This window comes from Pseudopipra pipra, chromosome 6 (genome assembly GCF_036250125.1).
Source record: "Pseudopipra pipra isolate bDixPip1 chromosome 6, bDixPip1.hap1, whole genome shotgun sequence".
Taxonomy (NCBI): Eukaryota; Metazoa; Chordata; class Aves; order Passeriformes; family Pipridae; genus Pseudopipra; species Pseudopipra pipra.
The window spans coordinates 53,190,521-53,215,773 of NC_087554.1; the positions used below are offsets into that span (position 1 = coordinate 53,190,521).

General features: G+C 44.2%; 1 protein-coding gene across 3 annotated transcripts; it reads right to left on the minus strand.

Moving 5' to 3' along the window:
• Nucleotides 1-819: 819 nt before the first annotated feature.
• DEGS2 (delta 4-desaturase, sphingolipid 2) lies at nt 820-23,924 on the minus strand. Of its 3 annotated transcripts, none has more exons than XM_064659157.1 (3): nt 23,652-23,924; nt 9,794-10,536; nt 820-3,113 (listed from the first exon to the last, which is right to left on the minus strand). In XM_064659157.1, exons 1-3 carry the CDS (start codon nt 23,674-23,676, stop codon nt 2,970-2,972), a joined length of 912 nt encoding a protein of 303 aa, XP_064515227.1. In that variant the 5' UTR covers nt 23,677-23,924; the 3' UTR covers nt 820-2,969. The 3 variants fall into 3 exon arrangements, with proteins under 3 accessions (XP_064515227.1, XP_064515226.1, XP_064515228.1); XM_064659156.1 differs by lacking the exon at nt 23,652-23,924 and adding an exon at nt 20,075-21,235; XM_064659158.1 differs by lacking the exons at nt 820-3,113; nt 23,652-23,924 and adding exons at nt 5,234-5,828; nt 20,075-21,253.
• Between the last annotated feature and the right edge of the window lie 1,329 nt (nt 23,925-25,253).

Here is a 25,253-nt window from a genome sequence, read left to right on the forward strand (position 1 = left end):
GTGTGAGGGGTGGAAGGGGAAGCTTGGCGGACAGGGGCAGGGGAGTAGTCCTGGCATCACAAGCACTGTGCTGGTTCCCAGTGCCTTAGAACTCCAATGTCAGGGATGCACAAGGTGGCTTATTTTCAGTAGTGGCACTGCCAGAGGATTCCCCCCTCCCAGACAGTAATTTGGTTTGCCAGTTGCCTCTGTAGAGAGGGGTGTCCTTTTAGAGTGGCTTGTTGAGCCACTGCTACAGGGCAGAACAGAGGCATTTTACGTAGCAGAAATCTAAGGGGAAATTAATCTCCACTCTGACCTGTCATACAGTTCCTTCTTGCCAGAGCATTAGTGTGCCCACATGGTAAAGGAGATCTGGATCAATTTTTAAGCAAAGGGAATAAAACTATACACAGCCCTGATGTACTTTTTACCCAGACCCATATGCCCTGTCATTATGGAAAAAAAAAACTTCTGCCAACATTACTGCCCATGGGGAGGACAGGATCACAGCAGTACCCACACTCACTGGAACTCAGCTCACATTACACATCTGCAGGCACTGCAGCCACTTCAAATTCCTGCTGAGATGGACAGTGACAATCAGGAGGGCTGTGGGGCTGCCCAGGCTAAGCAAGCTGGGACCATGATGGAAATACTGATGGGAGGCAGGTTAAGAAGCAGTTGACAATTTTGGTTGGCCCCTGTTTAGATCACAGCCTCTGTGTCAGGCTAGGCTAGTAATCCATACACCACATAAGTGACTGCATCATGAAACAGCTGAGTAAGGGAACTACAGCATAAGGTCACTCATCAAAGAGGATAGGGACAAAAGTCAAATCAAGGAAGATAGCATAATCTTTATTGTGGTTTTTATATTAACTTTCTAAGTTGGACAAGAGAGTTGAGGAACAGCTGCTAAGGACATGGGAAGTTGAATACCTGATCAGAGTGCCAGCAGCACTGAAGTAAATTAATAAAAAACTAAGGTTCCCTGACATAAGCACTGATACAAATAAGGTAATGGAAGTTCCCACATAGACACCTCTTCCTTTGGGAGAAAAGCAGCTTTAATAATTAAGACATAATGACTTAACTATATTCTTCACTGAGGAAGCCCAGTTCTTCTTATCCAAAAGCACAAAGCCATATCTGTGAATAAACTGGTATTCAGCCCTGTATTACAAAGGATCTTGCTCTGCTGAGCATATCTGGGTATTTATTTACCCATTTGCCAAAATCAGATGGGTGAGAAAAATGGAGGAAGGGGAAATGGAGGAGGAGGAACCCAAATTGCAGCAGGCTAGCTTGGCTGTGTGCCAGGCTAGTGAATGGACACTGGCTTAGTGGATAGAGTGCTTCTGGAGCAGGGAAAAAAATTGCATTTATTGAGGAAATCAGGCTTTCCAGGTCTAATTGTATACTTTGAGAGACTGATGAGACTGCACAATAATCCTTTTCTTTGTTACAGCCATGGATTTCCAGAAGAAAAAAAAAAAACTGTTAGAGGGCTAGAAGGCAAGAGCACCTATATAGATCTCTCTTTTAACTGCTTAGTAAGGAAAGAAATACTTTGCCAGCTTTCCAGCGTGATGGGAATATACTAGATGGCATCTGAACATCTGAATTCCTGACTCCCAAGATATTGTTCTGCTTGGAGAAATGTATGTTGATTTAAGGTTTTTGATGACAGGGAATTATTGAGGATAGCCACAAGTTTATTGTTGGAGAGGACAGGCAGGAAGATTTGTGTCTCCAGTGGGCAGAAATGACAGATGAAGGTCAATAGCACCAAGTAAGAGATGTAGGGAGATAAACAGCCCCATCTCTGCATTCCATCCTCTTAACACCATCAGTGGCAATTTTATATAGCTGGAGTATCATATGCTTCCCAAATGCCAAGTCAGTGCCCCTTGAATGACAGAGAAAAAAAATTACCATTATTATGAAAGCAGTTAGGAACAAATACCACCATAACATCTCTACGTCTTCACTGACACACTTTCCTAAATCCTATGCACAGAGAGGGGTATCATATAGAGGAGATCAAGAAAGGTGATCAGGAGTGCTAACAATCTTGACAAGGAACAATTAAAACTAGAAACTCTCCATTCCCAGAAGGACTTACAGTGGGGAAATGCATGAGAAACATGAAGTTATGGATACAGTTGAAAAGGTGAATGAGAAAGGACCAGGCAGTTCCTCCAGAGGCATATCCATGCTGCTGCTCAGGGCAGCGGGTGGAAGACTAAAGGAAGGATTTCTCCCTGCCACAGTTCTGATCTGTCAGTTCGCTACAATGAGTATTAGATCCTCATGGAAATGCATTCAGAAAAGGTTTAGACAAATCCCTGGAATAAAGATCAAACAGCAGCTACTAAAATAATGATACAACTATACAAAAATATAAACATATTTCATTGCATATACAAAATCTCTGTTACTAGCAATTATCAGAAGATTATTAGATTAGACAAGACATTGAGCAAAAGGCACCCTTGTGTTCTCCAGAGAGTGTCATTTACTACTGCATGCCAGTCCTCCCTGCTTCCACAGTCCTGTGCACGCAGAGCATCCACTTCTAATCTGGCATCAAGAGAAACTAGTCCTCACCTATACACACACATGGTCACATGTAACACACAGCAAACATTCTCCACTGCAGACCAGGCCAAAACTCAGGTTTGGCCATGTGTGCCCCAGGAAGTTATTTCAAAGCCTAGACCAGAGGTTCACCTAATCATAATTCACTCTAACCTAGTTTCTGAGGGTTACACATACAAACATCCTTTATTAAAAAGTATCAGTAGTCTAAAATAGTGCATTCAATTGCTTAATTATCACACTCATCCTCTTGGTCTAAGCAGCATGCACCAACATTAATTCAGCACACACAGAGATCCTCCTATTTCCGCAGAAAACTGAAGTCATGTGAAAACTGAAGTCAAGTGTGGAAAAACACACCCCACTGCCACAGGCGGACCAGCCCATTAGCTTTCCTTTGCCAGCTTGTACAGTCTCTTAACCCTTGAGTAAGGACCAATAGAGTCATCAAAAACAAAGTCCCACAGAACTTGAATCCAGGACCGGTGATGTGGGAGGTTATCATAATATTCTGCTGCAATCTTCTTCACCTGGAAGAAGAAGAGAGAGAACGAGCTGTTTAGTTGCACAGTATCAGATGTGTTTCAGCCTTCACATTCAGATCTGATAGCACAGCCATAACCTGAAGTTACCTGTTATTGCTTGTGAGCTTCTGAAGTTCATCCAAATGAGATGTAGTTAAATGCATTTAGATACTTGCAGATTTCTGATGCAAGTTTTGCCTCACAGTGTCAGAATTTGAAAGATGTGGGATCGCTGCCTTCAGTCAGAACTATTTTGTCTCATTTTGGAAGTGGTGGGATCTCCACAGTGAGATGCCTCATCCACCTAATCAATTGCCAAGACTCCAACACACTGTATTTAAAGCCCTGTTTGCCACTTGTAATAGTCTTCTGTTGAGGGTTCTGGGTAAGAGAGAATTACCAATTGAGAAAATACCAGATACAGTCTTCCCTACACTTCATTTTCTTCCCTCCATTTTGCTACTGTGATGCAAATCCAAGACAGGTTCCTCCAGCAGGCAGAGGAAATCACAGGGATGGTCTGTTCTCCTCAGTTTGGCATTAAAAATGCTGCAAGATTCATTGGTAGATCATAAATCTAATAAAATTTCATCCCTGTTACAAATCCCCAAATCTTAAGACTGCTGCCATCAGAGAAGCACTGTGCATCATTGGAGTGGTGCTTGTAGTGGGAGTAAGGCCAGAACCAGAGGACAAAGAGGTTTCAAAGCTGGCAGGTTCCGGGGACTATGAGGATTCCCAAGTTATCAGTTATTAGCTATTATTCCTGCTCCACCGAGATGCTCTGCTTTTTGAACACACAAAGCAGCAGTCTGTTAACTGTCGTACACTTGCACCTAATTGCTTGGGCATGGTTTTACTGCAGCTCCACCTCCTAGACAAACAAAGCTCTAGAATAGAGTAGTTTGTCTTGCTAGACAGCGTGACTTCTCTCTTTAAAAACCCAGCAGAATCTTAAAGCCAGATATGACGAGCACAGTGCAGAGTTCCAGTGAAGACAAAAAGGGTTACAGAGAAACTGTCACCCGGCAGGAAGGTTTCATCAGCACCCGAGGTGTAATGGTGGAATCTTAACACAGAATTGTGACTGCTTGTGAAAAGGTAAGAATCCCAGCAAAAGTTAAATTATAAGCCAGTATGGCTCACTGCTAATTACGTCATCAATTCAGCTGCCTAGCAGACACTCCTCTGTGAGGTAGGTTGGGTAACATACAAGAGTCATTAAGAACCTCTGCCCCTGTGCACTCCTTGTGCTGGTGGCATGGTAGTGCTGTGCTGGACATGGAAGATTCAGTTCAGGTCTGACTGTATTCTGTCTTTCACTGAATACCTCTGACTTCCTAATAATTCCCTCTATCCTGCTTTAAAGTGTTACTTTGTACTTCAAAAGTAATTTATTTTCCGTGGGATTCAGACAATATCAGGATTTCTCCTTAAAGGTATTTGTTAACGACTGGAAGAAAGGTGACTTCCAGGCACCACGTAACATCTCTGGAGATGCAGATTTAGTTCCCTGTGCTCCTTCTGTAACCACAGTCAGAAATAATTTATCCTGGGTTTATATCCTCCCTTTTCCCAGGTGGCAAAAGGAATAGCCAGAAAATTAGAGGGAGCACTATTTTAACAGTAAGCTCCCTTGAATGAAGGCCACTCAGGAGGCGTGATGCAAACACAAAGGGGGTCTCAGATACCCAGTCCCAAAAGTTTCACTACAGCTCTGATATGGTCATTCCCTAGCATACTGCTGCTTGGACCTTCCCTCCTACCTCAATTTTAGAAGTTCTGCCTGAATTTTGACTTTCAACAGTAATTCAGCCCTCACCTATGCTAGTCAAGTTCATATGGTGAGTCTACCATTCCCCTCCTCTCCAAAGCCCCCATATATTTCTTGCCTTCTGAACCAGACATGTTTTCTCAGCTATTAACATTATTGTGCAGAGCTCTTGATGTTAAATTCTGACCACTACAAGAGCTTCAGCTTCATGAAGTGTTTCTGTATTGCCCCTTGGAAGTGGAAGGCTGGAAATCCATAGGAACCAATTCACTTCCTAGGAACAATGTCTCAGGCAGCAGCTGTGTCCTCTGGCTCCACAAGCTAACTAAAAATGACCCCAGTGACAATGTAGGAAAAAATGGCTCAGAGAAGAGGCCAATAAACAGCCTGCCTATATTTGGCCCAATAGTTTCTGCAAATGTGAGCAGCAGTGTAGTCTGGACATACTCGTGAAGAGCTAAGGTGAACGCAACACGTATGTCTGAAAACTTGCACTTCAATATATTCCATACACATATCGTGCAGTTGTATTACAGATTTAAAACAGGCACCTAGAATACAAGTATTCTTTGACAATTAAGATGATTAATCAAAATACCCAGCAGTAAATTTTAAAGGAGATCTTACACACCATATGCTGGAGGCAGCCATGGCTGGCAAGCTGTTGGCCAGCATCAGGTGGTGGAGCAGTTGTTTGTTCAGCAAGGGTACCTGTTCAGCGCCTTCCCACAGAGTATGGTGGTAGCTCATTTTGAATGAGGAGGTCACAAGAGATGACCAGGGGTTTGCACTGCAGTGTGTCACCCCAGATCAGCAGTAGAACAGTGATTCACACCTACATGAAGTGTTTCCTGGCTCTGCTTGGCTTCGTGTCCAGCAGCACCTTGTGCAGGAAGGCAGGCACCACTTGCACCACTGGCAAGGTCCCTGTGCTCTGGGCAGGACAACTGTATGAAATGTTCAGAAACACTGGAGAAGAGAGGGTAAAGTGCAGTAAGGATTGGAGAAAAGAGAAAACTTAATGAATGCAGTTAGAGGGAGGACTTCTGAAGGATTTTCTTATGGAAAAGACAAGGAAATTTGTTCCCATTTTGCTATCATGTGGCAGAAAAGAATTTTAAAAGTGGTTTCTCTTGTATAATGGATCCACAAAAGTTTCCCAACAAAAATGTCTCATTTGTTGTAATTTCTTTCAGCATCTCCATAGGTAAAACAGAATTATCTCCTTATCTACCAGAAAATCTGGCTGGTGGAAGGGCAGAAAGTAATTGGGGTTTAATGCAGATTCTCTTTTAAATGCAATATCATATAAGGAGTGGCTGAGGAAGATGCTGTTTGTTTAGCCTGGAGAAAAGGAGGCTCAAAGGAGACTTTATCACTGTCCGCAACTACCTGAAAGGATGTTGTAGCAAGGTTGGGGTTGCCCTCTTCTCCCAGGCAACCAGCAACAGGACAAGAGGAAATGGCCTCAAGCTGTTTCAGAGGAGGTTCAAGCTGGATATCAGGAAGAATTTCTTTGCTGAAAAAGTTCTCAAGCATTGGAACAGGCTGGCCAGGGAAGTGGTGGAGTCACCATCCCTGGAACTGTTCAAGAAATGACTTGATGTGGCACTAAGTGCTACAGTTTAGTTGATATGGTGATATTCAGTCCAAGTTTGGACTCGATGATCTTGGAGATCTTTTCTAACCTTAAGGATTCTATGATTTTATATCTATTAAGTATGTTTGAGGCTGGAAGAGTCACCCTTTGTGTCAGATTCTGGGTGCAGTACAAAACCTGAGGATGGCAGTTTTCAGGTAGCAAGTGTTGCAGCCAGATCATAGATTGTCTTAAAAGAGGATGGCACTGTGACAAAGTATTCCTAAATCCTGCTCTCAAGCTCTCTGTATTGTATTGTAGATGGTCCCTTTCCTTCAGTTCCTCCCACCCTTCTTCCTTACAGAACCCCAATCCTACTCCATCATATCTGATAGGCACAAAAGTTAAACCCAGCCTAGTATTTCGGCACAGTTGTTATAGACTCTGTCCTGGGGCTATACAGAAACTAGAGATCCTTACAACATGAAACTGTAGAATTATGTTGAGAATTCTAGAAGGCATATTACATGAGTTCCCTCTACAGTTGTATAACCCCACCAGGGGCTGGGGGGGCACTCAAGCCAGCCCTCCTGGCCATTGCAGGGTTAATGAAATCTGCAATTCAAACCCAGCACATCTACCATGTTTTCCAGTCTTGTCTGTCCAATAAATCTGGTTTCATACCATGTCTTTTCCTTTTCCCACAAGCTTAATGAGTAACTAGTTTGGTAACACTGCCACTTTTATTGCAGCTTCTAGGATCAGTACTGAGTTCCTCCTCCATCTCAAATCTCCTGTCTCCATAAGTATATTCAATCCTTCATATAATGAAGAATGGATCTTTTGGTAAATAATGCAATGTCTTATAGTTATAAGGCTTCATGCAAAGACTAAACTAGTTCTAAGTCTATAGGGGTGGGGTTTTTTAGAGCAGGTCCTTCATTACCATGTTAAATTTCATGGTCTCTTGTGTAATCTCTTATTATACTAGAGAGACAATTTCTTACTGCACACCCATGTCACTCATCTTTAATATCCATAAGCTTATGAGAGCAGCTTAATTCTTCCTCTTTCAAATTTGTCATACTCCTAGGGTAAAGGTCTTTCCAGCAGCAAATACATTACTCAGAATGTTCTGAATGACACACCTGTAACAAAGGACAAAGCTGAATTTCCTTTCTTGATAAGCAAGTTGAAGAGCTAGTTACTTTCCAAGATTAAGATCCAGTTATTCTCTAATCCTATTTCTCCCCTGCTCTCAATCATGAAGGAACCAAATAAAGATCTTTATTCCACTTTCTACTTGTCAATGATTAAAAATAAAAATAGCCTCACCGAGAGGTCATCCATATTACACAATTCAATTATTACAAGTTCAAGTGCCTAAAAAACAAGATCTGAAAAAAACTAGACCTTTGCTGAGTGAAGAATTTGCTGGGAGGTTAAGCAGTGTAGAGCAAGGTGAGGTTTTTTACCAGTTATGAAGTTCAAGGTTGAAAGCTAAGCAGCAAGGATCTGTTTCCTTATTTCTTTCTACCAAAGAGGTGGAGATTTTTTTTTCTCATTTTGCAGAAAAGAGTAATCAACTTATTTTAATGGACAAAGGATTTTCTACAGTAACTGTTTTGCCAAAGAATTTTCACTTTTTGATAGAATATTTAACTATAATTAATCACTCGTCAAAGACTCCAAGTTTTCAATGTAATTCTAGAAGGCAACAGTGATTGACAAGTCTGGTGTGTCCTCCACCAGCAGGACAAGCCTCTCTTTCTCCAAAGAGCAAAACACACATGAACATAAGCCCGTGAAATTCAACTAGTAGCTCTATCTTCTTTACATGGAAGGGCAGATACTTCCAGCTGCTGTACTGCCTCAAGGAATTAGGCTGAACTATTTGTGGTGTGGGTGGAGAAGAGCTTTTCAGGTCTCAGTCAGGTCTGGAGCAACAGTCCCAGCAAGTTCAATTAGTCACTCACCTCCCTTGTGCAGGATACAGAGCTAACCTTCTTCTCTTTCTCTATTTACATTTTGGTAATCTAAGGATCTAAGCCTATCTGATAAGTTTGAACATTTGAAACTAAAGCTAAGCCCATGCACTTCCCAGCTGAACTATCAGGTGTATCAGTGATGGGAGTGCCTGACAGGAGAACTTCACATCTGAGTGTGGGCTGCTGTACCAGCTGCTCTGTGCCTCGCCAGGAACAGGCAGCTTCTCCAGGACAGACCTCCAGCAACAAAGAACTGCAGGCACTATAGAGGCTTCCCACTCTTTTCTACACCACAAGAAAACCTCCCCTTGATTTGAATCTCCTCTCAGACAGCATTTCTGTGATGAAGAACATTACTCCATACAGCAGGGTTTGCCTGGATATACCATCATACAAGTTGCACATCCTATTCAGTAGCGGGGAGGTCACAGCTACTGAACCTCAGACTCCCCAGCTCTACCTCCACCTCATGAGGATACTGCAGTAGTAGTCCCCAACTTTGCATCAGCCCAGAGACAGAAGATGTTTCCTTCCTACCATGCCAGAGAATTTATATGCAGGAGTAATCCGAAGTCACGTACCTCCAACTCTGTGAGCACCTGCTGTGGAACCCTTGTATTAAAACACACAAGAGTAGCTACATACCTGGAGGGAGATTGAAAAGCTTTCCTAGACACCTGGGCTTTGCAAATTTGATTCCCACAGCTGATAAAACATAGGCAAAAAGGGGTTTGCCTTTCAAAGGAGGAAAGCCACAGCACTTTCCCAATGACAGACCAGGCCTCTTCAGTTTCTGTGGGTGGGGCAGCAGAGCTAAAACGAGTCATGGAGAGCAGGGCTTTGTTTTCTAGTGCCATTTGTGTCAGGCTGGAACATGCCCCAGTTCTTATGTCATCTCAAAAACTGAAAAGCTTCTCTTTGATGTTAATCAAGCAATATAGGTAGCAGATTGATTATTAGACAAATTTCAACTAGTAATTGCCACCTGTCTCCCTTTAGATGGGCCTTTAAACTTTCAGAGTTGCAACTTCTTGGCTGAGAGATGTAAATGGAGAAATTTAGAGCCTTGTTGGAGGATTTTATCATGCAAAAAGTATTTCTCAAGCCCTCTGAGGGTCAGATGTTCTAGTTCGCATCAAATAAACTAAATATTACAGCACTTTGACAGCCATTTCTCTCAATCTCTGGCTCAAAATTAATTAGAAACAAATCCAAAAAGCTTTCTTCTTTTTTTTTCCTTTTTTTTTCTTAAATCGATCAATTGCTATGATTTGGAGTGTTTTCTTTGGGGCAGTTTAGAAGCTTTTATCAAAATCTAACTCATGCATACTTACGCCACACTTACCATGGGCAATCTGCATCCAGGAATGCTGGGGAAGTCATGATGCTCCATGTGGTATCCTACATTAAAGGTGAGCCAGTTCAGAGGTCCATAATAAGAGTATGTCTCATACCCTTTTAAGAACATGTAGTGTTCTGCTATGAAGTGCCCAGAAATGGGATGTAAACCCAAGCAGAGAAATGTACCTGCTATTAAATAAATAACAGGTTTGAGTCCCCAAAGGTTGTAAATGATTAGGTCTACAGAAAACTGTACAAGAGCATTGAAAATTTCCATCTGTGTAATCGCTTTGGGGTTCACATACAGTGGCCTCAGACTGTAGAACAGAGGTTGGAGGACAAGCCAAAGCAGTTTCCGAAGGGGTGTACAGAAAAACCAGCCTTCAAAGTCTGTGGGAATGTCCACATCCAAGCTGTCCCCTCCCAGGTACCGGTGATGGTCAATGTGGTATTTCTTGAAGGAGGCAGAGTAAGGGATGCCAATCGGCAAGTTGGCAAAGACTGCGAACCACCGGTTCCACTTGGCCTGCTTGTTCCCAAAGGCGACGTTGTGTGAAATATCATGGATGGCTAAGGTCAGCGAATGGTTGATGCAACCCCCAAAACCATAAGCCCAGAAGAAAATCCATTTCCAAGATAAATCCTTCACCAGGTAGCATGCCAGAAGCTGCACGAAAACCATTCCAGATACAATCCACTTTAAATGTGGATCAGGTCCCATCAGAGTCTTGATCTCCGGATACTTTGCTAAAGGAAAAAATGCAGAGAAAAACTTCAGTAGATCACGGTTAGGTAAACACAATCATCACTGGGACTCTGTTTTTATCACACTATATTTGAGGCTCTAGTTTTATGAAATGGTAATTTGAAAGTAGAGTTGCCACTATGATGAAGGCTTTACTAACATATGGGCTCTATTCCCACTTCCAGCATCATGTCCAGTTGTGAGTGATATCAATGTATATAGATATATACAGACATATAAAAAAAAATACCCTGATGGTCAATCTGTGGCATCATATGCCTTCACCACAATGAGTATTGCTTCACATTATTAGTTTGCCAAACCCACATGATTTAAGCGCTAAGAAGCACCTTCTGTCAAGTTTGTTATTTCCTTTTGTATTTTGCTCAGATCAGATTTTTTTCCCACAAAAGGGATACAACTGCCTTCTTTGTAGCCCTTTTCACACTGCTGCTTCAAACATATTAGCAGAGGAAAGAGAGCCAAGCAACAGGCTCGCCAGGTTTTGCTCTGTGGTTAGATGACAAACGCAGCATTTTAAAAAAAATTCCTAATTATTTGAGTGTTTACCAGTGCTCACAACATGTACAACCCTTCACACATGGTAACATCACAATAAAGTCAGTAATATTATCAGGATTTTGTAAGACACAGAAAATTTTTCTCTGTTCTCGTTCCTCGGCCTGTTCCCAGGTCACATACCAAAAGCAGGCATAAAAGCCACAAGATAATCACACAACAGCTTCATGAGGCCTCACAACTACTACAGTGTCAGAGAGACATGGGCTAGGCTTGCCAGGTCTGACTCACATGAGGCCAGGACTGGCTTACTTATCTTTGGTTCTAGCAATCATTCATCTTCCTCTTAAAAGAAAGAAAATACAGAGTGCAGCTTACCCTCTAGGTGCTGTTCATTGATACACATCTCCTCTTTACAAATCCACACTTCTCACTTCTAGTATTAACTTGTGCATAATTTTTTCCACTGTTTTATGACTTTTACCTGCCTACTGACCTCCCTCCTTTAACTCATACTCTCCATTTCTCAAAAATTACAGCTTACACAGATAAGTGCGTAGACAAGTCACTCGCTCTGAACCCTGAGGTTACACAGTGTGTCCTGTAAGTTTGATAGGCCTGTTTTATGAATAGAAAAGTAAACATCATCTGAGTGTCACAGTATAACACCAATGCAATAAAATCAGATTACAATGACCAGCATCTATGCAGCTGTATATGCTATAAACAAATGCTGGAGACCATACATGTAGTTTATGTGACCTTGAAAGCAGTGGCAGGTATGGAGTGCTGAATGCAGAGAAGGCTTTTGTAAAAGTGAAGCCTGAGAAGTCTGCTGAAGTTTCAGAGAGGTGAAGTACTACTTAAGGAAGCAGATTGATATGGTCATGCTTTGTAACCATTCCAACAACTTTTGAGCCTGTTAGCCAGCTTCGCCTCAGCGTGACAGAGATTAGGGACAATAAAGACTAGACAAGTGCTGTGGAAGATGGTGAGAAAAGAGATATTCCCAATTCTTCTTGTGAGGACAAGGGAGCCAATTCACCATGAGGAGTAATCAGGCAAAAGAGAAATTTTTCTAAGTGGTGGGAAATCTCTAGTAAAAGTTCGTATCTTTCTAAAGTCAGTCAAATTTTTTTGATAAAAATCTCAGGAAAGTCCAAAGGGTTTCTGTTTTGCTTTCATTCTTATTTTCACAGTTTTCTAAAATTATAGTGTTCACACTAGAAAAATTAACATGCTAAAAATTGTTCCCTTGTACCTGAATATGTACCAAAATTCTACATGAAGTCCTGCTTATTCAAAGTCCACTCTAAAGAATAACTTGATATATTGACCTGGTCAGAAAGACTGTTAAAGATATGCAATTTTATATAGCTTAATCTCCTGCTTAGGGGCCTCTGTCCAGAACCCATAAAACTCTTTAATAAATCAAACCACCTCAATTGTTCAGTTGCATAGCTGGTAGATGTAAGTTACTGAAGTGAAAAAAAGAGATGAAGAAATGTAAAACAACCAGATCTGTTGGTCAGCTTGGTCAAATTAAGGCCATATGGTCTTAAACTCTGCCAGGGGAGGTTTAGGTTAGATATTAGGAAGAAATGCTTTACAGAGAGGGTAATCAGACATTGGAATGGGCTGCCCAGGGAAGTGGTGGATTCTCCATCTCTGGAGGTTTTTAAGATGAGACTGGATGTGGCACTTAGTGCCATGGTCTAGTAACCGTGGTGGTAGTGGATCAAGGGTTGGACTTTATGATCTCAGAGGTCCCTTCCAACCCAGCTGATTCTATAATTCTATATTCACCAAAAAAAAAAAAAAAAATTAATGGGATGGGAAAATTCCTTAGAGATGCTTTATATTGTCATTTGAGAATAATGGAAGTTTTTGACCTATTTCTTTCTGTAGCAGTCAACAAGGACCACAGATTCCATTTAAGAGGTTTCAGAGCAGTTGCTGCCAACAGGCAGCAACAGTGTGTGCAGGCAGCAATGCAGGCAGGTTGCATTTGTCACAGGTGACAGCTATTTAGTAACTTGCTAGGGTTTAATATTAAATTCAACACATGATTAACTCCTCTCCAACAGTTAATCTTTGCATACTAGTCAAACCACAGTAGTGTGGCTATTCATCATTAATACTGATAAACCTGTCCCATTTCCATGGCATGGAGAGACCTCAGGTTTCTCCCCATGAAGAAATCATGGCTTGGGCAGGGGTGTGGTGCTCGTAAGCTCACTGGAGGCTAAAAGCCCTGCTGGTGGAATAGCCTGCCAAAGATCTGTTCATTCAGAAGTGCTTCAAATGCAGAATGTTGAATACTGACCCTGTATAGACTTGAGGCTAAGCACTCCTCAGTGAGACACATTTAGTCTCAGATTAAGTGATCCTGACTGGAGGTTATGTATAACATAATGAAACAAAGATGTGATAACACAAATATTTATCTCCTTTTTCCCTCATGTTCATGCCTTGGAGTTAGCTGAAAGACTGTAGGTGCTGTACAAACCAGACATAACTCATCTGCACATCAAAAAGGAGAGAATCAGAGGCAGGGTTACTGGCAGTGCTGAACCAGGAGGCACAAAGGACTATCAGACCTCTGGCAGCCAGCCAGTAAAGACCACCTTTGTTTTCTACACATTGCACTTTGCAAAGGAAACAGACACCTACTCCCCAGTCTTGAGACTGCTAGAGTTTCACACGAGGAAGCATCTGAACGGAGCTTCTCATCATGCTGCTCTTTCCTGAATTGCTTCCATTTTGGTCTTCCTGAGCGCTTTTCCATTCTAAGAATGATGAGCTTCTATATGGCCAGAGTCCATTGCTTCCCACCAAGCACCATGGCAGGGCTAAAACATGATGTAATCTAGAGCTAACTCTTCATTATGCAAAATCATGGCATGGAGAGGACACAGAAAGAGGATAAAAAAAAACAACCTCATGATTCAGCCCTTCTAGATAAGGCAGTTGGGGTTCATGTGTGGGCACATGACCTGGGACAGGCCATGACACCCACAAATTTATATGACTATATAGGACCAGGTTTTGCCCTTTAGAGTTCGATGAGAACAGCAGAGCTTCAGCTACTCTAGTGTCTACATGGCACATTTTCCAGCCTCTGGCTTATTGAGAAAGTCCATTAGCTCAGCCTGGCAGACAGTTTATCCACGTGTGCTGCTTCTAGTTGTCCAGACAGATCCATTGTACTGTCTTTTGGAGGGTGGGGATACTGGTGTAGATATACAGCAGGACTTTTCTGTCTCCCAGGTCAGCACACTGCAAAAGCAGCACGGGAACTTTAGTAGAGAAGGTAAGTGTAGTTAATAATTCTGCTCAGCCACCTCCACAGTCTCTATACATAACCTCAGAGCAGCTGAAAGCTGCTCTATGATGATGAAAGACATTTCCCACTTGTACAACAGTGTGGATGAAAGAACAGCAGTCAAGAGAGAATAAATGCTGCAAGAATATTTTCAGAAGCATTCACAATTCTGAAACAACCCATTTACTGAATTAACATTTCAGAGAGATCACTCCACTGTTGTGTGTAAGCATCAGTCACCTTTCTAGAGGCAGGTCACACTCAGCACAAGTTTCTAAACTGACAAATTAGTCTGACTACATATTTTTAGCTTGATATTTTTCTCTGGAGATCCAGGAACACTCACCATAGCCCTACTGTGATCCTCAGTTAGTGCTGGATCAGTTGTTCCTGGAGAGGCCATTGGTTGCCAGGTCCTGGTGTTCCTCCTCTTCAGGAGACAGCAAATATCTTGTTCTGAACCCTCACTCAATCTCCATGCTACTGACACTGTTCCTGAGGTAACTCAGAAGAGCCCCAGTGATGGTATCAAACACAGTTTCTTGTTGATGTGACATCACATACTTTATACTTGCACATTTTGACATACGTGGGATTTGGAAGCGAACAAGAGCAGGAGCTTTCCATAAAGATAGTGATAGAGGTTTAAAGGAGCAGAAGCCTTGCCTACATCCACAAGAAGCTAGTAATAACAAGAGAAGAAATTTAATTTCTTGATTTTCCTTTATTTTGACCACAAGTGCAACATACAGATATAGTCAAAGTGGAGATACCATTCAGTATAAGGCACTTAGGAGATCTGTTAAAGAGAAGAGGGAAAAAAAAATCTCTGTGACACTGCTGTCCTGGACTATGTTCTGTTGACTGAGTCCCTGCCAGAACAAATAAGAGACACCAGGCACAGGATGTAAGCTTTACTACCCCATGTCCTATACTGGAGCTGATATTTGTACCAAAAAACTTAACAAACCAAAAGAAGACAGTTTACTGACAGGACCATGTTTTGCCTCATAAGAGTTCAGCTCGCGAACATGCTCATAAACAGCACAGCACACCTGAGTCCTCAGTGAAAGACATGGAACTGTTGGAGCAGGTCCAGAGGAGGGCCACAAAAATTGTCAGAGGGCTGGAGAACCTCTCCTGTAAGGAAAAGCTGAGAGAGTTAAGAATTGAGGCTCTACCACCTGGAGAGGTGAAAGCTCTAGGAAGACCTTATTGCCTTTTAATATTTAGAGGGGGCTTATAAGAAAGATAGGGACTGACTTTTTAGTAGGGCTTGTTGCAATAGGACAAGGGTTTTGAACTAAAAGAGGAGAGATTCAGTCTAGATATGAGGAAGAAATTTTTTACAATGAGGGCAGTGAAACCCTGGCATAGGTTGCCCAGGGAGGTGGTGGATGCCCTGTCCTAGGAAACATTCAAGACCAGGTCGGATGGGGCTCTGGGCAACCTGATCTAGTTGAAGACATCCCTGCTCATTGCAAGGGGGTTGGACTAGATGACTTTTAAAGGTCCTTTCCAACTGAAACTATTCTATGATTAATTCAAACCATACATGGGCCAAGACACAGGACACACAGAGGACAACAGGCATGACAAAAGCTTCTGGCTCTGTACAGTCTGCTAATCCCTCCAGTAGGCAAACTAATAAGAAACCTTTTTGCCCAGCTAATTACACTGAAGTTTTATATATCCACTGTGCAAGGAAAAATGTCTTAATCTTGTACTTGCCAACCACAAGCCTCTGAATTGCTTAGTGCTGGCTGGTCCAAGGGGCTCACTCAGAAGTGCCACCAGAGGGAAAGTACCCAGTGGTGCCACACTGCTGGTGTCAACAGAGATGGATGATGTCAGCACATCACTATGTCAGCACATCACTATGACAGTAGCTATTACCTTGCTTACACTTGTTTGCAGAGGAAAGGGATGTAGGAATGCTAGGAAGAGGACTTCCAGCTGCCTCTGAAACAACAACCCACAATATGAAGTAGGCTGAAGCCTTTGGTTACACTTAATACATTTTCAACAGAGGACTACAAATGCCTAAACCAGTGACTTTCTGCTCATGTGATTTATTTCATAGGTGATGCCCACAGGGAATTGGCATGAGCACTGAGATAGCAGCTATTCTGGATGTGCTCGTCAGAGAACAAGCACATCAGTGGCAGCACTGAGCCCACATACTGCAGAATAAAGGGGAAACAAACTCAGTTTCTTTGCCAGAAGCACATGTAATTCAGAGCTTTCATTTAAGCTAAGGAGAGATGCCTATGCATATTTCAGTAGGTACAATTTATCAGAATTTTCATAAATGTGAGTTTTAAATAGGCAACAGAAGAGACAGCTGAAAGAAATAGCAGATTAAATAAGGCAGAGCTGGAAGCTATACTCAGACCAGATAACTGCTAAAATAAAATGTATTTTTTGCTTTTTTTATTGTGTTTTACCCCTCCTCATAGGCTAACATCTCAGCCTTCCTACAGAATAAAGCACATATAAAATGCTTGCACCATCTCCACTCCAAAATAACTTGGCAAAGAATTAATTATATAATTATGAATTATTCTTATATGTTAGATCATATTCAGGTGTTCCTGGTCTACCCTGAGCAACAGTGAGTAAGCCCTCATCCTCAGCAGCAAACAAGTGCTTCCCTAAGGATCCTGTGAGGCAAGACATTTTCTGACAAGCCTACAGTAATTTTAAAAAGTTAGATCCAACCCATGGCACAAATATGATCTCACGCTTCCCATGTCACAACATACTGCTCATTGCTTGCATTTGGGAAACTGTTTGCAGGTGAAATAACCATACATTTTGTGCTTATGGTGTTACCTGCATCTGAGTAATGCTTTTTTCATCTCTCAAGAGTGACAAATCACCAATACTTCCCATTGTGCAAGACTATAGTTCTTCAAGTGTTTTGATCCAAAAAATCTTTACTGACGCTAAAGTAGAAATCCTATTTCTACTAGAAGTAGATATCTCCTCTGTGTTGTACCCTATATCTCCCTCTAATAGCATTTTTGTAACTATACAGAAAGGCTAAGCAGCTCTAGATGAAAAAACCTTTCTTCCATCAGGAAGTTTTTAGCCAGGTCTTTCCCTAACAGAGTTCACTGCAGCATTACACAAATCTCAGCCCTGACACCAGGCAGTAACAGGCTTTTCATAACCAAGAGGGCGAGAGAATAGCAATGAAACAGTTCCATTTCATAAACTGAAAGGCGTGAATAACGTGTTCAGGAACACGTACAATGTGATATGGGTCGAAGTGCCAGCTTGGCAAGGGACCTCCCCTGTAACTTAGAAGCAGTTGGCACCTAGACAGTACCAAACACAAGCTACATTTTAATACCTAGATTCTAAGAGTAAGATACGACAAAGAGATAACAGAAAGGATTACCTCTCCCTTGCACAAAACCTTGATCTATTTGCTGGTATAATTATAGCCATTAGGAATCACACCTCTGGTAGGTTCATCTAGTGCAACAAAGTCCTGCCACAAGCTACCTCCCAGCCAGCCCAGTTGATAAACACAGCTCACAGCTCAACTGGAACAAGGTGCCCACAGGAGTTGGGGATGGCTCATCCCTCTTAAGTGTTCTAGGTCAGGTTGGATGGGGCTTTTAGCAACCTCACCTTGTGAAAGATGTCCCTGCCCTTGGCAGGGAGATTGGACTCACGGAGTTCTCCTTCAGGCACGTTGTCACTGACTACAAAAGTCTTACAGACACCTAGGCTACTAAGTCACAACTTTGTGATGGACCATTTTTACCTCTCAGTTGTTCTATCGGAACATTGAGGCAACAACCCAAAGAAAGAAACTGCCCTACGTGTTTGTCAGTTTGCTCATTTTATTTTTCTTAACAGATAATTTCCACTTGCATTTAAATCCAAGTAGCCATGCCTGAGAGAGACCAACATTTCAGAAAGCTGCAGCATAAACAGAGAACAATCAAGTTTCAGTGCTTAGCAACTAAATCATTAACCTATTTGGAGGGAAATACTTCCTTTACCAGCATGGAATGTTGTCCCCAAGGCATTGCTGTATAAAACAACAGAAAATACATGGACTTTTACAGCTATTTGTTCATATGCATGTAAGATTCTTACAGTGTTCTCCAGCTCAGTGGACACTAGACATTTTGATAAGTACATACTTTGGGTACTAGGGGCTTGCTGATCCTCAGGCTTTGAATAACACAGTGAGGACCATGACACCAGCATCATAGAGGATACCATGACAGCTTCAGTAACTTTTGGTAACATTTTGGTATCATGACACTAGTGTCATGATCCATTCTGCCTTGACTGTTCTGCCCACATCTTTCATGTCTCTCTTCCCATGTTGTATTTCTCTATTTCCCTCCTCCTGCTCCCACAGCTGGGGCAGCGGGGGCTGCAAGGATGGACCTTGATTCCAATCACTTGTTCTGAACCCAGAGAGGTGGGTAAAACCTCTGCAAGTGTGCAGTTGAAAGATCCTAAGAAGAGTTTGTTGCAGCAAGGGTAAGGGAGCCGAAGCACTCTTTACATAATACAACTTCATTGTGATCTGCAGTCCCCATTCTACAGCACAACCAGAAAAGCAAGAGATTAGTAAGAGTAGAGACCCACCATAGATACTTCTACCCACAGCTCACCAAAATGTAGTGCCCTTGACTAAAAGGATGAGTAGCACATCAAGAAGCATCATTTTCTATAATGATATCATTTGACTCTCTACCTTGATTACACAGTAAAATAATTATTATTTTCCTGGTTGTAATTCAAACCTGTACCAGGATGTTCCACTGGTGCAACTATACTGGAAATGTTTTTGTAATTTAGATTAATCCTGGATTAATCTATGAGATTGTGGAGGACTTAAAATACTGCACCTAATTAGCATATACCCTATGCATACGCACCCTGAGCTGCTACTCAGCCACAAGTTTTCCAGTGTCCTTCTTTATAAAAGTACTTTAAAAACTTTACCCTACTCATTAGAGGGGGGAAAAAGCAGAACAACCAACCCACCCAAATAAAAACTGAGAAAAAAATTAAAAATTTTATTTATTAATAAAAGGTTGGAAATGTATTTTCAGGAGACGCAACAATACTCTGCAACAATTCTGAACTATCAATTCTTCTCTGAAACGATCTTCAGAATAGCCCAAAGCCTCAAAGTAGAATAAACCTCCCGACTCAACACACTCCTGTGCGCAGTTAACACGAAAATACAGACGTGCACCTTGTCCCTGACAAGCAGCGGGAGACTTGCGATTGTTCTCTAGCAAACCTCACCCACATCCCCGTTGACTTTATTGCACTCCCAAGACACTGGGAACAAGCGCCTTCGGGAGGGCTCCCAGCCCGCAGTCCGGGCAGACTGGGAAGGGCTGGCGCCCGCCGGGATCCCCCGACGGCAGCCAGGGCGCGGTGCGGGCAGGTGGGCGCAGCTCTGCCGCTCCGGTGAGCCGGCTTACTGCTGCCTCCGGAAGGCAGAGAGTCGGGGGAGAGCTGCGCCCCTCGGGGGAAACACCCCTCCGAGCCCACCGGGCCGTGGCTTTCCACAGTCTGGACACCCGCCCCGAGCCGGTCTCGGTACCGACACAGGCGGACCCGGCGCCGATCCCCCGCCCCACCCGCCCCGTCCCGGAGCGCAGCCCTGCCCGCCCCGCCGGCGGCCGCTCCCGAGCTCCCCGGCGTACCCAGGATCTCCTTCCTGCGCTGCGTATGGGGCTGCTCCGTGTAGACCCACTCGAAGTCCTCACGGGTGACGCGGTTCCCCATGGCTCCCGCTGCGCCCCGCGCTGCGCCGCCCTTATAGCTCTGCGCTGCTCTTATAGCTCTGCGCTGCTCTTATAGCTCCGCGCCCAGGAGGGGCGGCTCCCCTGCCCGCCGCCGCCCCGCAGGTAGGCACTGGGGCTGCGGCTTCGCTCGGGTGTGCAGGAGCCGCGGGAGCTGCACGGCCCCGCCGTGGTGTGCAAGGGAACCCGGGAGAGAGCGGATGCTTCGGGGCTGGCTCTGGGTGCAGCGGACGGGCGGCCGAGGTTCGCTCTGCTGCAGGGACCTCGAAGGCAGGCGGGAGAGGTGTGGGGGGGGGGTGGGCGTGTTCGCAGGGCAGCAGGTTCGCCATCGTGCTGCTGCCACCACCGGAGCTCAGCACAGCCACTGCATCCATCCCCGCCTGGGACGGCTTCAGAGCAAAAGGGGAACTGCAGCGCTGCAGGTCCTCGGGCGCTTCCAGACGTGGCTTTTGGAAAGCAAAGGTAGTCCAAACTCCATAAATCCAGAGATATGGCCCTAAGCAGAACGTGGCTTAGGGCAAAGCCCAGCTCTGTGAGCTCCTCCCAGGGGTGGAAGACCTGGGACGGCACAAATGCGACCAACGCCTGACACACATTTTCTTGCCGCTCTGACAAATCTTCATGAGCTGTCCCGGTAGAATCCAGCCCTTGGCTGTGTCACACTTCACCCCTGCAGCTCTGCGGCCCATTTCCCATGTACCGTCCCTCCTGGAGTAGCAGGAAATCACACTGCTCCCTTGGTAACAAAGCCAGGCAAAGGACTAGCTAACCTTAAAACTGACATAACCTTACTTACCTCTCTAGCCATTCTGATTCACAGGCAGAGTTACACATATTATATAGTGATGTTTTTCTACACACACACAACCCAAAATTAAAGTGCTGCCCTTGTTCCCACTATGTTCTTTTGCAAGTCCATACCTGACCTGCTGTCCATCTTCACTCACTATCCCTGTCATTAGTCCTTCCATCGACAACATCACATGTGGATCAGCTGCAATGTTGTTTCATTCTGTTTCAATATGAATGTCTCTAACACCCTTCGCAGCCTCCTACCCTTAAAAAATGCCTATCACAGCTGGCAGTTAAAAGGGGGGGGGGGGAAAGCAGCCTTGAAAATGTGAAATGTCAATATTTTTCAGCAATAATTGTTGCCTACAAACACTTACAACTTACTTTAGACTAGTGGAACTATTTAAGATTTTTTGGTAGCACAGTCACATGTGGGTTAAAAAACAACAACAACCAAACAATCCACAAACCCAAAACGCTGTAGGAGGCTTTTTTGAGTTTTAAAAACTCAAAAGTTTTTTAAGTTTTTAGACCATTTTTCCCTGAAATGGTCTAAATGTAAATCCCTGAATAATTAAAGGTCCAAAGCATTTTGAGTGGAAGGACTATGGTGTAAAGGAAAGCAGCTTTACCCACAGCAGGAGCAGGATTTTAACCACTTTACTGTTACAGGTCAGCTCTCTGTAAGAACAATGGTTTTTTCACCATTACTCCAGCACGAGGCTGGTGCTCTCCCACAAAGTTGCAGGGTCCAACCCAGGTAATGGACTATTAATCCAAGTGAAAGATATTACGTGTTACTAGAAGAAATGGATTGTTCAGAGAGCAAATGCATTGGTATGTCAGCCTAAACTTTTAATTGGCTCAAACGTCTTGGCATGTTGACAGTATCGGTGGAGAAGCCAAAGACATTATGAACGTGATGACACCCTTCTGTCACTTCCTGCTCAGGAGGGCTTAAGGTGACTAAAAAAGTAAATTAGAGAGGCAGTCCATGCAGTTACAAAGAAAACAAATATGACTTCATCCCAAAAGTTTGTCCAATAGGATAGTGCTATTGCATATTGCAAGTTACGCATGGAAACTTAAGTATCTCCTTTGTAGGCAACGGCATCTCATTTATGTAGCTCATTACTATAGACTTAGCCTGACCACATGAGAAGAACAGAAAGCATTTCTGTCTCCAGTGAGCTGGCATCTGTTTTTGAGAATAGAATTTCACACTTTCTATTTCTATAATAAGCCAAACAAATCATACTAATTCAAGAGTAATTGTGGATGCCAGACAAACAAGAAATGCCAGCTTCAGACTGTCTTCTAGAACTGGCAAAAGTATTATCTAGTTCTGAATCTTTGGCATCCTTAGTTTTACAGCATCCTAGTAACAATCATTCACAAAGGAAAAGTAGGGATTTTAATGTCACACAGCAATAATAGCCCTTTTAATGAATACTATGACTGTGAACTCTACAGATTCATGCAGTCACTACACTTTATGGCAGTTCAAATGTGCTTCACATGGTCAGGTTCTCTCAGCTGCAGCCTTCCTTTCTTCAGCAATTTCCTATATTTGTTCAGGATTTCTAAGTATTGGGAAGCCTAGCTGAGAGAAATTCCAAACACACTCAAGAGGAAGAGCACAGTTGCTGATTCTGTGCAGGGTACCATCAAAACATCTTGTTTATATAGTGAGTGTACGCATCACACTCACCTCCAGCATCCCAGGGTAAAAAAGACAAAAATCCTTTGCTTCACAGAGGACATGACCTACGATATACAGCTCTGAAGCAAGACATATTGGCCCTTCCTTCCACACAGCCAGGTAGACTCACACTTCTCCACCCAAAGCTGCTTTTCCATCATGACTGTATTTCTGCTACACAACCCAGCTACTTCCTCCTTCTGCTCATTGAAAGAACAGGTGACAGAGTAAATACAGCAGTAACACCTGCACAGGTCTCCTAGTGACTACTGCCAGCCTGCAGACCAGGCTTGTGTGTTTGAGGTTATTTTAATTCTGCCCTGGTGTGCAGGCCTTAACTTCTCTTCTTCTGATTTTCAACAATGAACCTTTGTTAAAGCTGATGTTCTGGAACTAAAATAAAGTTGTCTGGCAATTTTATCTCTAAATAAAGTGTTTTCTCTTCTGAATTAAGAGCTCCATATCCCATGACAGACTTGTACTTTCAGCTACTGCATTACCTGCTTTCTTCTCTGCCTGTATAAATTGGACCTTCCTTCACTACTGGAAGAAAACACAGCTGTGTATTTGCTTGTTTATAAAATATTTTGCAGTCATTTTAAATTGGTGTCATGCTCTGACTTCATGTAACTAGTGCCAAGGTTTACAACCTGACATACTTTATTGAACAAAGTCAAATTTTCATAGGCAGCACAGTTTGTAGATGAGCCATATCATCAGCACACACATCGAAGTTAGCTTAGGGGAAACAATTCGCCAATAAACCCTACTTGCTGTTTCCCCCTCTCACCTGTGCTGACCCTTCCTGGGATCATTCTGGATTTCTCTTTCCAGCGGGTTAGCTCTGTGCCAGAGGTGTGAGTTGAACTGACCAAACAAAGGTGCTGAGGAGCTGATGCAAAAGAATCTTAGGGGGATAAAACCATGTTTCTTTTGGCACTGGTAGGTTATTAGATAGACTTGTTTGTATTATGCGTAACTCACCTTTCACACAACACGGTGTGTTCATACCAAGGCTGCCCAACAGCCCCGTTTGCCCAGCGCTCGGCGAGCTGGCTCATGGCATCTCTGCCTGGGAGCTCCCAAAACGAGAAGTTCAAAGAAGCAAACAGCTCCCTAGGAGATGGGCTCACTGCTGCCCAGCTTCGCCCCTCCTCCCCTGCCGCCAGCTCTCCCAGCTCCCCGACCTGTGCGGGGCGCGCATCGCTCACTCCTCACCTCCCGCAGCCGGCCCCGCGGAGCTGCGCACCGTGGGAGTGACCACTTCGCAGGCCAGGAGCAAAGGGAAGCGCTCAGCGGAGCAGCACGGGCGGGGTCGGGCACCCGCGGCATCCGCGGCCTTCGCCGTGCGGGTGTTGGGGCGGGGGGGCGGCTGCGCGGCCCAAAGGCTCCACGGCACAGCTCCGCTGCAGCCGGGGCGCGGGGAGCGCCGTCCCGCGGCAGTGCCGGCAGTGCCCGCAGCGACCGCGGGCGCGCCCGGGGCGGGGAGCGGAGCCGGGATCCCCCCGGGGCGGGGGGCGGGGAGCGGAGCCGGGAACCCCCCGGGGCGGGGGGCGGGGAGCGGAGCCGGGATCCCCCCGGAGCGGGGAGCGGGGAGCGGAGCCGGGATCCCCCCAGAGCGGAGCCGGGATCCCCCCGGAGCAGCGCCCGCCCCGCTGCTGCGAGCGCTGCGCGCCCCCTGCCGGCACCACCGCCCCGGGCTGCCGGCAGGGAGGGACACCCCCGGGGGCACGGACACCCCCCGCCCCGCTCCCCCGCCCACCCAGGGCAAGGACACCCCCCAGCCCCGCTCCTCGGGAGTGGCCGCTCGCCTTGGCCTCGGCTCCGTCCTCGCTTTGCCTCAGAGAGCGACTTTTTGCTGTTTTCTTTCATCCCAGCAAGCCCGACCGTCTCTCTGAGGTAAGGGCAATCAAGGGAAGGATGGCTGAGGAAGCGCTCACTTCGATTGGTTTGGTAGCTTCCAAGTGTTCGCGCTTCCTTTAGAAATATGTCCTTAAGGAATTTAAAAATGTTTTTCAAAATGTTTTCAAAAATATTTTGTCTGAAGACTGACAAATGCGGCGCTGCTGTAACTAACGACACCGCTGTGATCCGGTACACAGTGTATTTAGACAGACCGCTCCCGCAGAATTCACATGGAAACAATTTCCTCTTCTACATAAATATTTTTTCTCGTAATACATTTGACCCTGCTTTTCTGCTTTTCCAGAGAATCGCAATCTTTCTGCAAAGTAATTTATTCCACGGAGTGCTTTGTGTTGTTCAGAGGATTTGCAATTGCTTTCTCTCACGAGACGTATTTGCTGTTACACACCGTAAGCACTTATCCCATGGATAAGCTTATGCTGCCCTCCCTGCAATCTTGGCATTTCAGGAACAGTTTTACTAGGATCCTGGTACAAACACCTGAATGGAGTGTGGTAACTAGACTTCTATTCCACAGCAAGAATGTTATAGGCAAAAAGCAGCAACGCTTGTAATCTCCTATCCAAATGTGAGCGTCTAAGGGGTTCACTGTCGACAAGTGTCAGGATTATGACAGAACTTGGGTTCTGTGAAGAAAGGCACCAGATTAAACTGGGATTT